Source organism: Balearica regulorum, chromosome 4 (genome assembly GCF_011004875.1).
Source record: "Balearica regulorum gibbericeps isolate bBalReg1 chromosome 4, bBalReg1.pri, whole genome shotgun sequence".
Lineage (NCBI taxonomy): Eukaryota > Metazoa > Chordata > Aves > Gruiformes > Gruidae > Balearica > Balearica regulorum.
This window is the reverse complement of record NC_046187.1, coordinates 67,999,495-68,014,703: the sequence shown is the minus strand read 5'-3', so window position 1 is coordinate 68,014,703 and position 15,209 is coordinate 67,999,495. Positions and strand designations below refer to the sequence as shown.

General features: G+C 40.8%; 1 protein-coding gene across 2 annotated transcripts in view; it reads left to right on the top strand.

The window, feature by feature from the left end:
• The window catches only part of STX18 (syntaxin 18), a 73,006-nt gene that overhangs the window by 56,066 nt on the left and 1,731 nt on the right, over window positions 1-15,209 (top strand). For both annotated transcript variants that reach the window (XM_075752497.1, XM_075752499.1), the window contains exons 7-10: window positions 5,639-5,727; window positions 12,933-12,991; window positions 13,611-13,680; window positions 14,215-14,295. In XM_075752497.1, coding sequence (XP_075608612.1) covers window positions 5,639-5,727; window positions 12,933-12,991; window positions 13,611-13,680; window positions 14,215-14,295 — 299 coding nt within the window. The remainder of the gene's footprint in view (window positions 1-5,638; window positions 5,728-12,932; window positions 12,992-13,610; window positions 13,681-14,214; window positions 14,296-15,209) is intronic.

Here is a 15,209-nt window from a genome sequence, read left to right as displayed (position 1 = left end):
TAGAATATGTTCATAGAGGGGAAGTTACTGGCTGGCGAGCTCCAGTAGTTTTGGGGATGTTCTTCTCCACAGCATTGAGCTTCCCTGCTGGAAGCATTACATCTCATCTTCCAGTGGGCAGGAGAGAGCCAGAAATCCAAAGCAGCATCTCTGACCCCAGGGTCATTTCAGCTGGTGCTGTTCTTGACAGGACTTGGGAACATTGCTTCTGATTCCTTGGTAGCCTCCTTCTGAGGCCAGGGAATGCAAGTCCCTTCTCTTTGCCGTTTTGGTCTGTCCTGGGATGTGTACACTGACAGAACTTTGTTGCAGAGTGCCTTTCAGAATACCACCACTATGCAGGTGATTTCAGGTTTCATACCTAAAGAGAAATCTTGTTTCCGTGATTCTGAGTTGCTGTCCCTGGCTTGAGTTCTGCTGCTTGTGCTGCCTGGAGAAGTCCAAGGTACCCTGTGATTTACAGCGTGATTTTTTTTTTTTTTTAGAGAGAGAAACAGAAACTGTATGAAATATGACATTACATTAGGATAATACTTCATCAAGGTAGAAGAAATGCACTACATGGCCATATTATTCTGCTAATCAGTTATTGGTGATTTTTGTTAAAAGAGTAAAGTTCCTCTGGTTGGTGACTTTAGGGGCTATGCAAAGGGTGGATTCATGTGACGTGGGTACTCCATTTCTGGATGAAGACTCTAATACTGAATTACCTCACGGTGTGTGAATGGTTTCATTTTCTGATACAGCATTGCTTATCTTCCTAACCTGTTTGTACTTCTGCAGCGCTATCAGTATGCTTTTTTTTTTCCTGACACTGTATTTATTGTAAGAAGTAAAGGTTCTGATTATGTGTCGTTTCTAGTGCTTACTACATTTTTATAGTATGTCTTAAGTGATGCAGCACACAGGCACATAGATGAGTTTCACCTTAACGCGTTATCAGTGTTTCGCAGCTGTGAGCTAGTGCCAGCAGAGAAGCAGCAGTGTAGTAGCATCTTCATTGCCCTCTGCTCTCTCCTTGTTACTGAATGTCTCCGCAATCTCTGAAAGTGTGCACTCCCACCATGTAGTATCATTACAATTTTTAGCTTCAAAAATCTGTGCCATGCTGTGGAAAACACTCTTCTATGGTTGCCTTGGACACAGCAAACCACTGCAATAAACAGAAATGAAGCTTCTTGTTTATTGCATGTTATTTTTGATAACTCCAGGTTTTTTATTAGGTTATGTTTTAATTTTTTATAAGAAAGTAGGGTCCTGTCACATAAGTGATGCTGATGCAGTACTTATAAGGGGTTGCTGACTAGTCTTTGAGAAAACTATGAAACTTGTATATCAAAATAAATCTGTCTGAAACAGTTTGTAAATGCACATGGCCTGTGCTTCCTCACATAAGGGTAAGTGTTGGTCGCTGCTGCTTATAGAAATCAGCCTTGTGACTTCACTGGTAGATTGCTGTGAAACATGGAAATAGCATGAAGGAGATGACTAGGAAACAAGAAGCTCAGTTTAAATCTTATAGCTTTTTTTAGTAACTTACCAAATTTTTAAGGAACTGGACAAATTATGGCATTTAGAAATAAACTGTTTCATCCTCAGGATGTTGGTGGTTTAAAGAATGGTGATCATTTGTGTTTATGAGTTAGCCATCATCAGTGTGCCTGGGTCCCTTGTGTTAAGTATCTCAGCTGTAAAGAGTTCTTCTGAGAGCAGCTTGTGGTCCTGTCCTTAATTTGAACATTATGATGAACAGCTGAACATCCCACTTGGCATGCTGAAGCACAACTTGGGTTTTGTCTGGTTTTTTGGCAGAAATCAAAGCAAAATGTGATTACTTTTGTTTTTAGGCAAAGCACCTGTTTACATTAGAATTATACTGGACGTGCCTCATGGCAGGAAAATAGTCTCTCTGGAGATTGCTTATATGCTGACAGTATTTATTTGCATATTACAAATTTGACATTTAGTGTATGGAAATAAATGTAAATAATGAGTAGCTTTTGAACTGGTCCACATGCTTAGCAGCTGTCTCCTTTCAGCATAGAAAAGGGTTCAGAGGATTTGATCATTACTTTGTATCTCCATCATGCGTTAACTACTTCTCTGTTTGCAAGAGAAATGTGGTTTGGCTTTTGCTGGATGAATTGTAGAAAAGCATTAATGTCAGCTCCGTGAAAGCTGCAGAACAACTTTCCCAGTAGCCAGAAATGTACCGCAGTGACAGGAGGAACCCTGGGGAGAGACGTGCTTCTTGCTTACCTCTTACAATAAGTATATTTGCGTATTAGCAATCACACTGGATACAGGTGCTGTTTTTTTAACAGTGCTAGCAGTGCCTAAGAGTAATTAATTCCTCTGGGATAAAATAGGAATATATCTTTTTTTTTTCCTTGGCTCCATAAACTAATTATCTTCTTTTCTTTGAATCCAGTAAATAATTAATTATAATTTTGATATTTGTTTAGGCAACCAATGTACTTATAAGTTATGTGTTTCTGTGAAATAGACTTGAAATACTGAGGATACCCTATGGAAAACATAAAGTTTAATCCTTTCTTATCAATCTTTAAATATATTAAAGTCCAGCTCTGAGGTCCCCACTACAAGAAGGACATGGAGCTGTTGGAGTGAGTCCAGAGGAGGGCCATGAAGATGATCAGAGGGCTGGAGCACCTGTGCTGTGAAGACAGGCTGAGAGAGTTGGGGTGGTTCAGCCTGGAGAAGAGAAGACTCCGGGGAGACCTTATAGCAGCCTTCCAGTACCTGAAGGGGGCCTACGGGAAAGCTGGAGAGGGACTGTTTACAAGGGCATGGAGTGATAGGACAAGGGGTAATGGCTTTAAGCTGAAGGAGAGTAGATTTAGATGAGATATTAGAAGGAAATTCTTTACTGTGAGGGTGGTGAGGCACTGGAAGTGGTTGCCCAGAGAAGCTGTGGATGCCCCATCCCTGGAAGTGTTCAAGGCCAGGTTGGATGGGGCTTTGGGCAACCTGGTCTAGTGGAGGGTGTCCCTGCCCATGGCAGGGGGGTTGGAACTGGATGAGCTTTAAGGTCCCTTCCAACCCAATCCATTCTATGATTTTATGATATTCTTGCTTTTACTTCTTATTACTTGTAAGAAAGATGTATTTTTATTTTTTTAAAATGTGCTATATTCCTTATCCACATCTCTAATTTGTAACACTGTCATTGTACGTCCTGGTTTGGTTGTTGGGAAGCAAAATATACATTTATAAAGGAGACATATTCAACAATGCTCTTTTTTAATATTTGTCTTTCAAGAGTTTTCACAAATATTATAGTGAAGGATAGAGGGGAAAATTTCTCCTTATAATCCTTTTCATATATTTGTTTATAAATAGGAGTACTCCTTTCAGAGGCTTCCCAAGACAAGTCAGTATCTGAATGATGATGTGTCAGTGCTGCTTATGCAATTGAAAAAAATTAGGTTTAGAAGGCTATAACAAACCAAATGAAAATACTTATAAATGCCTGAAAAAATGGACTGGGATAAATACAAAGTCTGAAGTCTATGGAAAAGTAAAACCTAAATCTTTCTGTATTTTGATTTGCAACCGGCATCTGGTAAGTCATAGCAGGTTCAGCTTTGATCTGTTGTGGGGTGGCGCAAATCTTTCTTTTGGGTTTTGTAAAACTGTCACAGCCAGTGGGGAGAAGAGGCCTTCTCAAGAGTGCAGCCTTATCGTTGGGATGTTAAACACTGATGCCAGAGCAACTTCAGAAACAGTAGATTCCTGTAGCATATTTTCTTTCCCATTCTAACTTCTTCGTCTATAATCAGAAGTATATAATTAAGCCTAAAAATAAATCTTCCAGAAAGGAATATCCCAGAAATAGCCATTCAAGATCTTTTATACCCAACTCCTGCTAAGATTTATGCAGATGATTAGCTTTAATCAAAGGGGAGGTACTACTGAAATCAGTGAAGCAGCTATGATGTGTAAAGGTGAGTTTGAGATCGACTCTGATTCCTGTTCTATGCAGGAAGACCGCTTGCACAGCGTGCTGGAGGATTTCCACTGTAATATGCAATTTGAACAGCATGAGGAAATCGAGTTAGTCCTGTGAACTTTGCTCAAAATGTCTTTGAGATTCTCTTTTTACTTTTTTTGGACTGAGGAGCTGGTGGTTCTGTCAAGTCTCACTGGAAGATAATAGTTTGCATATAGACTGTCACTTTGAAAATTGTATGTCTTCTTCTGTTAAAAGACAAATGCTGCCATATTTTGTGCCTAACAAGTTGTGGTGGGTTGACCCTGGCTGGGGGCCAGGTGCCCACCAGAGCCGCTCTATCACTCCCCTCGTTCACTAGACAGGGGAGAAAAGGTACAATGAAAAGCTTGTGGGTCGAGATAAGGACAGGGAGAGATCACTCACTAATTACCGTCACGAGCAAAACAGACCGAACTTAGAGAGGGAATTCATCTAATTTATTACTAAGCAAAACAGAGTAGAGGAATGAGAAATAAAACCAAATCTTAAAACACCTTCCCCCACACCTCCCATCTTCCCGGGCTCAACTTCACTCCCGGCTTCAACCTCCGCCCCCCTCAGCGGCACAGGGGGACGGGGAATGGGGATTACGGTCAGTTCATCACACGGTGTTTCTGCCGCTTCTTCATCCTCAGGGGGAGGACTCCTCACACTCTTCCCCTGCTCCAACATGGAGTCCCTCCCATGGGAGACAGTCCTTCACGAACTGCTCCAGCGTGGGTCTCTTCCACGGGGTGCAGACCTTCAGGAGCAGACTGCTCCAGCGTGGGTCCCCCACGGGGTCACAAGTCCTGCCAGCAAACCTGCTCTGGCGTGGGCTCCTCTCTCCACGGATCCACAGGTCCTGCCAGGAGCTTGCTCCAGCGTGGGCTTCCCACGGGGTCACAGCCTCCTTCAGGTGCCTCCACCTGCTCTGACATGGGGTCCTCCATGGGTTGCAGGTGGAATCTCTACACCCCCTCATCCTTCCTCCATGGGCTGCAGGGGGACAGCCTGCTTCACCATGGTCTTCACCACGGGCTGCAGGGGAATCTTGCTCCGGCGCCTGGAGCACCTCCTGCCCCTCCTTCTGCACTGACCTTGGTGTCTGCAAAGTTTCTTACATCTTCTCACTCCTCTTTCTGGCTGCAAAAGCTCTCTCTACCTGTTTTTTTCCTTCTTAAATATGTTATCACAGAGGCGCTGATTGGCTTGGCCTTGGCCAGCAGTGGGTCCGTCTTGGAGCTGGCTGGCATTGGCTCTGTCAGACACAGGGGAAGCTTCTAGCAGCTTCTCACAGAAGCCACCCCTGTAGCCCCACGCCTCCCTCCGCTACCAAAACCTTGCCACGCAAACCCACCACATGTGTCTCAGTGTATTGTGAGTTGTTTTACATCCTTCACTGTCAATATGTTAGTGCAACTCCTCATAGTTTGCAAAATCAAACATAAGTGTCGACTTTGGTCACAGTTTACAAGTTAAAGGTTATTGGTGTAGTTTTGTGCTGTAAATATTGGGTGAAACTCAGTTACTGGCAAATGACATATAACAATTTCATCAGGGTTCTGAAATGGGTGAAAAATTATTTTCACTTCAGTACTCAGTGTCCTGTGTTGTCTCAAGTGTTCGGTGCTTCTTTTACAGATAGGAATCTGCCTGATGCTCAAAGTAACCTCGGATTATGGGGGGATGGCAAAGGTGAAGATGAGCTGTCACCTGAAGAAATACAAATGGTAAGTATATCTTGTGTCTGTGTCCATTTTATTATATTTTTCTGCTGTATTCATATGTGTTAAAAAAGTACAGATTCACCCAAATTCATTTTCATTTTATTCAGGATAATGCCATAACAAGATACAGCTTTTGCATATGGCTTCCTGGTTCTTCTGGTAGCAGCTAATATTTAAAATTGCTACAAAATACTTACATGGAGCCGTGAAATTAGTAACAACTCTGTTTGAGCAATTGAAATTAAAATTGTTTTTAAAATTACAATTATTAATCATTTTTTTAGTCAGGAAAAAATAGAAGTCAAGGCAACATCAGGAAAAGCATTACGAAACTTCTGAAAAAATAAATGTTGGCCATTTTTTACTTGGACTATTTCTAGAACACAGCTTGAATAGTTACAGTATTTAACTATGAAGTTATACTTCATTTTATTCTTTTTTTTTATTTATTATCAAAATCAGATTGGTTTACTAGAAGGAATAGCTACAACCTTTCTGTCACAACAGAATCTCATGAATTTTACCTTTTGTGCATTTCCGTGTTATCAGCATGTTTATATATTGTTTGACCCAATTCTGCTTACAGTTGAACTGATATAAAATTTGTGACATAGTTATAATTTCTGACTACTTGTTAGACTTTTCGATATTTCTAAAATTTATTGTTTTGAACATGGCTCATAATTCATAGAAAACCTCTCTACATTAGCACACATTGCCTTGTTTTATATAAAGAAAGAACCTGATTTATAACTAGCCAGTAGACGTGCAGTGTTCAAAATGCTGAGCTTTACTAAGGCAAAGGGCTGCTGCGGTATGAACGTGTGGAGCTTCCTTGGCAGTGATTAGAGATGTTCCCGAACAAAATATGCATCATTGTTCCCATCAGAGATGAGTAAGTTGGATTGCTTTTTGTAGGCCTCACACTGTAATTAAGTTTTAAGCATGTTACATCCCTTGCCATGGTACTTTGAGAACACTCTACATTTCTTTTTCATGAAATCCTTTTATATGAACTAAGAGAAAAATCTGTGTTCATAGTTTAATGCTTTAAAGGGTTTCTAGACTCCTAAATCTCCTAAACTTCTCATTAGGCATTTGGACAGCTCTTCCTGGGGGAGAACCAACAGACGTTTTTAAAAAATCCATTATTATTCTTAACCCATTCAGAGCTCTTCTGTGCAATGCTTTTTTTATTATTATTGTTATTATTGTTGTTATTTTAAAACTTTTACTGGTTGTTTTACACTGATTTACTTCAGTTGTGCTTTCAGGAGTTGCACTTCCTGTGAAAAGGGGTATAAAGGTAACACTGATGCTCCAAATTAAACTTTTAGCTCAGATTATAGTATGTCCTTATTATTAGCTTACACAGTTCTGCCTATAGTTTGCAAGAAAATGTACAGTATATAACAGTGCCTTGATGTCAGTGCCATGATTAAGCCTAGAAAAATGACTTGTGCTGGAAATGTAGATCTCAGCTTTAAGTTTATTAGTCTGCTCCTTGGGAAAAGAGAGACAAATTTACTAGTCTATTGGAGAAGCAGAAAATCAAAATGCTACTAAAATAAAAATAACATACTTTGAAGTCCTATATATATAAATACACTGAAATATTATTACCGCTCTTGTGCCATAGTTTATTCTTAAATTTCCATGTGTGAATTTACATTTAAAATTTATTTTTGTTACGTATTCTCAGTACTTGTGTTTTAGTACTAAGATACTAGAAAATGAGAATTGGATAAAGCATACAAAGGGCAGACACCACTAGAACAGCCTCCTCTCTGCTTATAATTTATTCTAAGTTTTGCAGAAAGCTGGTTCTGAGCTGGGTGTCTGAATCTCCTGTTGAATCTTGCTGTGGTTCTGATCTCAGCCAGAGCTGTTCCCTCCTGTTGTACCTTGCCACAGGCTGACAGTACCACCACCGGCAGTCAGGGCTCTCTGTGTCTCAGCTGCTTCTCACGCTGACTATGAGTCTGTGCTTCTCACACTGTCATGAAGAAATACAGGCTTGCTTTCTACTACTCCTAAAACTTAACCAGCATCAGTTACTTCCGCATTATGCCTTGGAAGGAGTCTGCCTTTATTATGATTTAAAACAAAAGTGAGTCAGCATTCATGCTGATTGTTTCTAGTTATAGTTAATGCCTCCCAATCAGGGTCGTTTCTTGTCAGGTCATTTTTTACCATTGGATTGCATATTATTGGAGTTGTCAAACTAAACAGTTGTGTATTGGTGTAATACGTATATGTACACAGCAGGGTTTCAAATGTAAATGTTGCCACCAATATGCTGATGTCAGAGCTGAGCAAGCCATCGCTCTGTTCTGTGGACCAACCATGATTATTTTATTTTTTAGGGTTTGGGGATTTTTTGTTGTTGGTTTGTTTTGTTTTGTTTTTTGAACACTATAATTAGCTAATTTACAAAGGCCAGGGATGTATGTGGTGACTATTGCACAGTGAAAGTGCATTTTTGAGGAAGGTTACAGCTAAGAGTTGGCCTTCATTAGTAAAAGTTGGATACTGTATAATGTCAATCTTAACAGACTTTAAAGTCACTGGAGCCATTATTCTAATTTTCAGGTAAATTTGGGTCCCAGGTGTAAATATAGGTGTAACTAGGAAATTTGAATGTGCATTGCTTTTTTCATTGCTCACCTAAATCCTTCATACTAACTTGGCAGTATTTAATAACTTCATTGTGCTTTTAATGCAGGAATCAAAGGTCTTTATAAACATGTAACAAACCCTTACAGCTTTAGTCAATGTACTCAAATTCCTCTTCTGCATTACGTTTGCTATTACAGACAAGTTAACTTCTACTTTTTGAATGTTTGATTTGTGAAGCAGGGACCAACTGCATTTAAGTTACTCAGAAAACCCAGCAGCTCTCAGAAGAGGGTGGGTTACAGTGTAGAAACTGCTGTGTTGGTTTTAAATTGGAATGTGTTGTGTCAAATCATACTTAACAGTTCTCAATCGTGATTCTGTGATCCTTCCTGTGGGTAAAATAATGAATTAAAGCCCTAGCCTAGTGCTACAGCAGCAATTTCTATCAGTACTTTACCCAAAGGAGAGAGCTTTACATTGTTCAAAATAGTTGCAGGCTATTGTATGATTTGCACAATAAATTTCGGTTTATAACCCTGAGTACAGGTATATTAATGGTTTTTATAGTTATTGCGAGCAGATGTCTTGTGGTTGCATTGAGTGGGGAAAAAATCTGGCTCTGCTGTTTGAGTTGTGAAAAATCTAATTTTCCCTGACTTCATATTTTCTGTTTGTTTTTGTCTTAAATTCAGGTAAAGTACATATAATGACTTATCTCATGAGATAACAAAAAAGAACTGTGATTATTTCTTCTATGCATTAGATTTTTAGACATCTTAAGCAGTTTGTCACTTTATGCCATACTTTAGTAACAGAACTGTCATAAAAGAGGCTATTTTAATAAGCCATAAATCACTGAGCTATACTGATCGCTGGAGTTTGGTTTACGTTCCCATCATGTAAATCCCTTTGTGACACACTGGGATATGATGCGTTCTGCGCTCTAACCTTTTGTTCAATTGACTGTTTTAGCATATCTTAACGCTGTCTGTGTCAAGCGGCCCATCAGCCATGATTTCAAATTGCAAAGATCATTTAGCAGTTTAAAAGGCAATCCGTGTCAGTGGAGGGTTTTAAGTATCAAAGGGACTTTTTTTAAAGAGTATTTTTCTCAAGTGGATTTGTGCTATTTGTAAGGGATTAAAATCATTCACTGTTTCATTATTGAAAATTTGCCTTCTAAATTAGTTATCTCAGTTTTACTAAGGCAGCAAAATAGGGAATTATTGATGTTGAATATTTGTGCAGAAATACTTATCCTTACAGAAGTCAGAAAAACAATTAGAGCTTGCTGGCCCAGTTTAGCCACTTAAGGATCAACCAGCCAACTCAGTGCTAAATCTTGTGGCTCTGTTTTATTGCTTCATTCCTTGGCTTTGTTCTGAGGTGACTCCACTCAAACCAGAGACATGCAGCGTTGTGAACGTAGAGGAGTGCGGTGATGAAACACCTTTAACCAGCCACCGCTGTGAAGTCAGTATCACTGTATTAGTCAATTACATGTTAACAAGTGCTCTGTGGAAGGAGACACTACAGGCAGCAGTGACAGTGACATTTGAATGTGTTGCAATGCTGGCACTTGTTTATCTAACAAAACCACTGGATCTTTAGGGTGGAAATCAGTGGGACTCCAGGGAGCTGCACAGTATGTTCCTCTCTGTTCCCCCTCAACCCGTGGGGCTGGGCTCCTTCCCCAAGGACTCTGCCCCACAGCCCCCCTCCTCGTCTGTGATCTTGAACTCTCTTGAGCCCATTAACCAAGGAGGGAAAGCTGTTCTTGCTAATCACGTAGATAGTGAACCTCTAGTACAAAAAGAAATGTGTACTGTAAAAGAAATACAAAATCATTTTTCATTATTCTTCATGGCATACATTGCCTATGTCAGAAGACCAAACCTTTTTCAATGAGATTCACTGTTACCCTTCTTTAAACATACCTGTCATTTCACGCTCACTTCTGCTAAATTAAACCTAGTTTTCTCATTTTTTAACACCGTAACCATTTCCCCTGAAGTTGTGCAGGTTGACATTTAATTTGCTGTTGGCAGAAAGTCAGGTAGTGTTACTCTGAGGCCCCGATGGGCCTGAAGCAAGATGGAAAAACATTACAGCACAAAGTGAGGGGATGGTGCCGATGGTGTGGGGCGTGAGACGGAGTGAAGGTGAAGGGTATGAAAAGTGGCTTGCCTCTTCTTGTTCTCTTGCTTTTCTGTGTTGTTCTGTGGCAGTGCGGAAGTCTCACTCCAGCTATCCACTCTCCCTTAAGGCAGCCCTGTCATCTGGGCTGGTGGTGACACTGAGGAACACTGAGGAGGAAAGTGGTTAGTGAGCTAAAATGTCATGCCGTGAAATCAGATGAGCAGCAGCACTTGCTTAGGACTGCGTGTGTATGGAGAGAGGAGCAGGACAAATTCCTCAGTGGCTGCACTAGATCTTTTTCACTGCTCCCTGAATAGTATACACACTTTTTCTTCTCTGTGTTAGTGTTATGAAAGTATTTGATATGGCAGAAGTTTCACATGGAACATTCTGGATGGTTTCAAGGGATGGATGCATACATCAGCAGCTGAAGCAGTGCGCATAAGGAGTTGCACAAGCTGTGTAAGGAAGCTCTTAGAAGAGCTGGGATAGAGATGCTGTGGTGTGTCTGGGACAGGGGTGCACAGTGGTGAGCCAGGGTCACCACACACAGCAGTACAAGGTGTCAATGTACAAACTCCTAGGGACTGGCTCTGTGAAAGAAGCTGTGGGTCAGATGAACTCTGTCACATTATAGCCGCTAATTTTCACGTTGCATCTTGATTAACTACGTTGTTGTTTAAACTGCTTTGGAAGACTAAGTGCTCCATTTTCAGTTATTTCAGCAGTGCTGCTCTAAAAGCAAAATACCCATTTCCCTTTCACTGATGTAACACGACCTTCGCTGCTGTCGTAATTCTCTGATTCAGATTTTTTCTCCCTCCTTCCTTTTGCTTTTTACACAAGATGTTTTCAAATACTTACTGTCTTTTCTGAGCAGCAGTTCCTCCTTTTCTTGCAAGCTTACGTGTTGGGCATACGCTCAGATAGCAAGCAATTCCTTTTGCACTAGCCGAAAGCCAAGTCTGACCTGTAAGCAGCACCACACTGTTGGCATTTTCATCTTTGACAACACACTGCTCTGTCTTAAAAAGGATAACGAGACCTTGCAAGATGGCTGAGAGGACTGCTGCACTGTTACTGCTAATGAAATTGTAATGTGATTGAATTATGCCAAAATCCCAGTGTGTTATGTAGGCTAGTTCAAAATAAGGAGATTAACTGAACTAGAACTGAACTAGAACTGTCTTGCACAGATCCCCTGTCAAATTCTTTGCATTCTGAGTCCTGCACCGCTGCATGTATCACTCGGGTTTGTCAGAGGCATGTAGCAGGTGGTATTTTCAGTAGAAATGTATATGCTCTGTGCTATTTTGTATAACCGCATAGTCCGGGTCTTTCCCAGCTTCGTGAGAAAAGCGCAAAGATTAGTCAGTTGTGTCCATACCACAGAGCTCCAGCTGTTACTGAGGCTTTGGCTGTGTAGAATTGATTGGCAGCATACTTTGAATAAGCTTCCCCTCCCTCCCCCAAAATAGGGCTTGTGACCCTTCCGATACAAGGAGCTCTGCCATCCCTATGGCAGGAGCCTTGGCTGGAGCTGCCCAAGGGATGCGTGTGGCCACGAGGCCCTGGGGCTTTTAACCAGCCACGGCTGGCTGCCGGGCTGCGGGATCAAACTCCTCCAGGAGCCCTGAGAATCCCAGCTCAGTATGTCCTAAAACACGGTATTTACCAGGCAGGTTCCAACAGACTGGGATACCTTTCTCAGCCGCACTGGGGCAGTGCAGATTTTGTTTCGGCAAATCGTGTCACTGGACTTGCTGCACATCGCTTGTTCTGAAATGAATCCCAAATGATCTGACAGTTAAGTACATCTAAAAAGTCAAAGCCTATTTTCCTCTATAAACTCTTCTATTCATGCTTGTATTTCAAAAAATGTAGTGCTAAAAGTATATTTAAATGTTTCATTGATTACTCAGGAGTTTTAAATGGAAGACATCTGTTGGAATAACTAAAGCCAGTGCATTTGTGAAGTATGAAGTAAGGGATGTGAAAATATTTCATATTGTAGCAAAATCTCAAAGCTCTTAACTTCATGCCATAGGCAGTACATGAATAGTATGAATGACAGTGCAGAGATGTCATGAAGAGAATTGTGTGCTTTCACAAGCATGAAAGCTTTCCTCGCTCAAGTATCTAAAATGATGAAAAGGACAGATTTCATCCACTGTGTTTTTCCTTACTGCAAAGTAACTTGAGCAAAATCTTCAAGTTATTTTGGGGCTTGTTTCACTAATGGGAGGAGAATGACAAGTGTTACAGTGACTGCTTACAAATAAGCAGACTCATATTGTTTATTTAGGCCAGTATTAGTAATTACTGATCTTTTTAGTTGAAATATGTTGTAAATAGATTGCGAGGAAGGGTGGAAGTTGGTTGATCAGGGGGAAGTTCCCCGAGTCCAAGCATGTGAACTCACGTGTGATTTCCTTCTTCCCTTCTTCCAGTTTGAACAGGAGAACCAGAGACTTGTTGGTGAAATGAATAATCTCTTTGATGAAGTCAGGTACAGTTTTCTGTTACTTGTCAGATTGGAGTGCCCAAGAAACAAACTGTAGGAGTTCATACATTGTGCTGTCCCACAGTGTAAGGAATGGCTCCGGGTGACACACAAACTGTCCAAAATACTACTGGCTACATATGGCTATTTTATGTTCTATCTCACCTACTGAAGTTTTAGAAGATTAAGCTTTTCATTCGTATTGTGCTGTCCGCTGCATGTACAGAGAGCAGCAGGGGAGGTGCAATCACTGACCCCAGAGCAGAGGTGCCATTTGCTCTCCGCTTGCTGCGCAGAAATCCTGAGTGCTCAACTCAAGCTAGAGCTTTACTTTTAGGTTATTGGTACCAGGCAAGGTGAATTCCACACTTCATAGCAGCATACCAGAAGGGTATGTCAACATCAACTACTTGGGCCCACCCGGATTCCGTGGTTAGCTGAAGGGAAGAAGCTGGGTGAAGCCCTGGCAGTGACGGCTGCCAGCTGAGATCTGCCAGGGGTGCCTGTCCCAGCGCATCACTGGGGGCTGGTTGTCTTCCAGCCACGTCTCGGCTGGGAGAGTCTGAATCTGCAAGAGCAAGTTTTTGCACTAGTTTCTAATGGAGTATTTCTGTTCTCTGCCAAGGCAAATTGAAGGAAAAGTGGTGGAAATCTCCAGATTACAAGAGATATTCACTGAAAAAGTCTTACAACAGGTTAGTATAACTTAATACTGCTGCAAATACAGCTTGAAGATTTTCTTGGGGGTATTTTGGTCTTGGTTGCGAGACATAAACACAGGATTAATGAATCTTTGACACAAATGTGAAGAAAAAGATTTTTGTTTGTCAAATGCAAAATCAAGATATTTACGGTTGTTACTTATCAGTATGTACTGGGAATGGAAAATGAATCATTTAGTGATTCCTCTGCCTCAGAATGAGCTTCCTGTTAAATGTGTTATTTAATAGCATCTTTTCTGGAAATGGTAGCACCTCTTCCGAAAGAGCTGGCGTAACTTAAGTTAGATTTGATCCTCCATAAATAGGAGACTTCCTCTTCATCTTGGGGTCTCCATTCAGGCTCATAAAATCACAGGTAACAAAATGACAACTTAATCTCCTCTATACCTCTGCGTCATTGAAACTAAGATGTCAACAATACCAGATTTGATTTTTGAGTTCCCCAAGTCCTTGGAGGTGGTTTTCCCTAACGTTCATCACTCTCTCAATTTTATTTTTTTTTAATAGGAAACTGATATTGACAATATCCATCAATTAGTTGTGGGTGCAACAGAGAACATCAAAGAAGGCAATGAAGACATAAGAGAGGTAACGTCTATAAGCTATGTTTTGAACTCGTTTCCCTTAACTCTGTTTTGCACAGGCTTTGCTTTAAGCAGCACACAAGAGCTCACACCCACCGTGCAGCTGCAGCATGCACTGGGGGGGCAGGATGCGATTTTGGAGTTAGCCGAAGTTCTCAATAGTTCGCATGGCTTGTCTTGCCAAGGTGATTTGAATGGCTGTACAGGTCTGCAGAAATTTACTTGGTCTCACCTATTTTTTTAAACATGAAGGTCACCTGGGATGCATTTAAGCACCTGTGAAGTTTGTTTTTTTTAAAAAAAAGGGGGGGGGGTGGGGGGAGAAATTGCAGACTACAAATAAAAGACAGTGCTGAAATTGTTTAAACTGGAGTTAAATGCTGCATGTTAGCAGCAGAGTTTCTTTACCATGCTGAATGCATCTCACACGCTCCTAATAAACAAATCTATCCCATTGTCTTACTGATAAGAATGAAACGATGTTTTCTTTCAGGAACTGACATTTCAATAAAAATGGAGTTCCTAAATTAGGCTACTGAGTAAATGGCTCAATTCTTGAATTTTTTTCCCTCCTGAAAGCACACAGAATATGTAACTCAAGGGTTGGCTCCCCTGAAAACTGCATCAAACACGGCATGAACTGAAGTTATTTTTGCTTCATTTTTCACATTTGTAGGTAGAACTAAATTTCCTAAACCACACTGAGAAACAGTAGAGAAAGGTGATGAATACAGAACTTCATCACTCACATTGTTTGCATCACATAAAAAAAAAAATCTATTCCATGTGTAAATCTGAAAAATGAGAGAGAAAAACATGTCCCCTGCTATATGGCATCTCAATTTGGGGAAGGAGAATCCACGAACAGTATTTGCTGTACTTGCTCTGAGACTGAAAGATGTGGCTGACAGTGCTAAC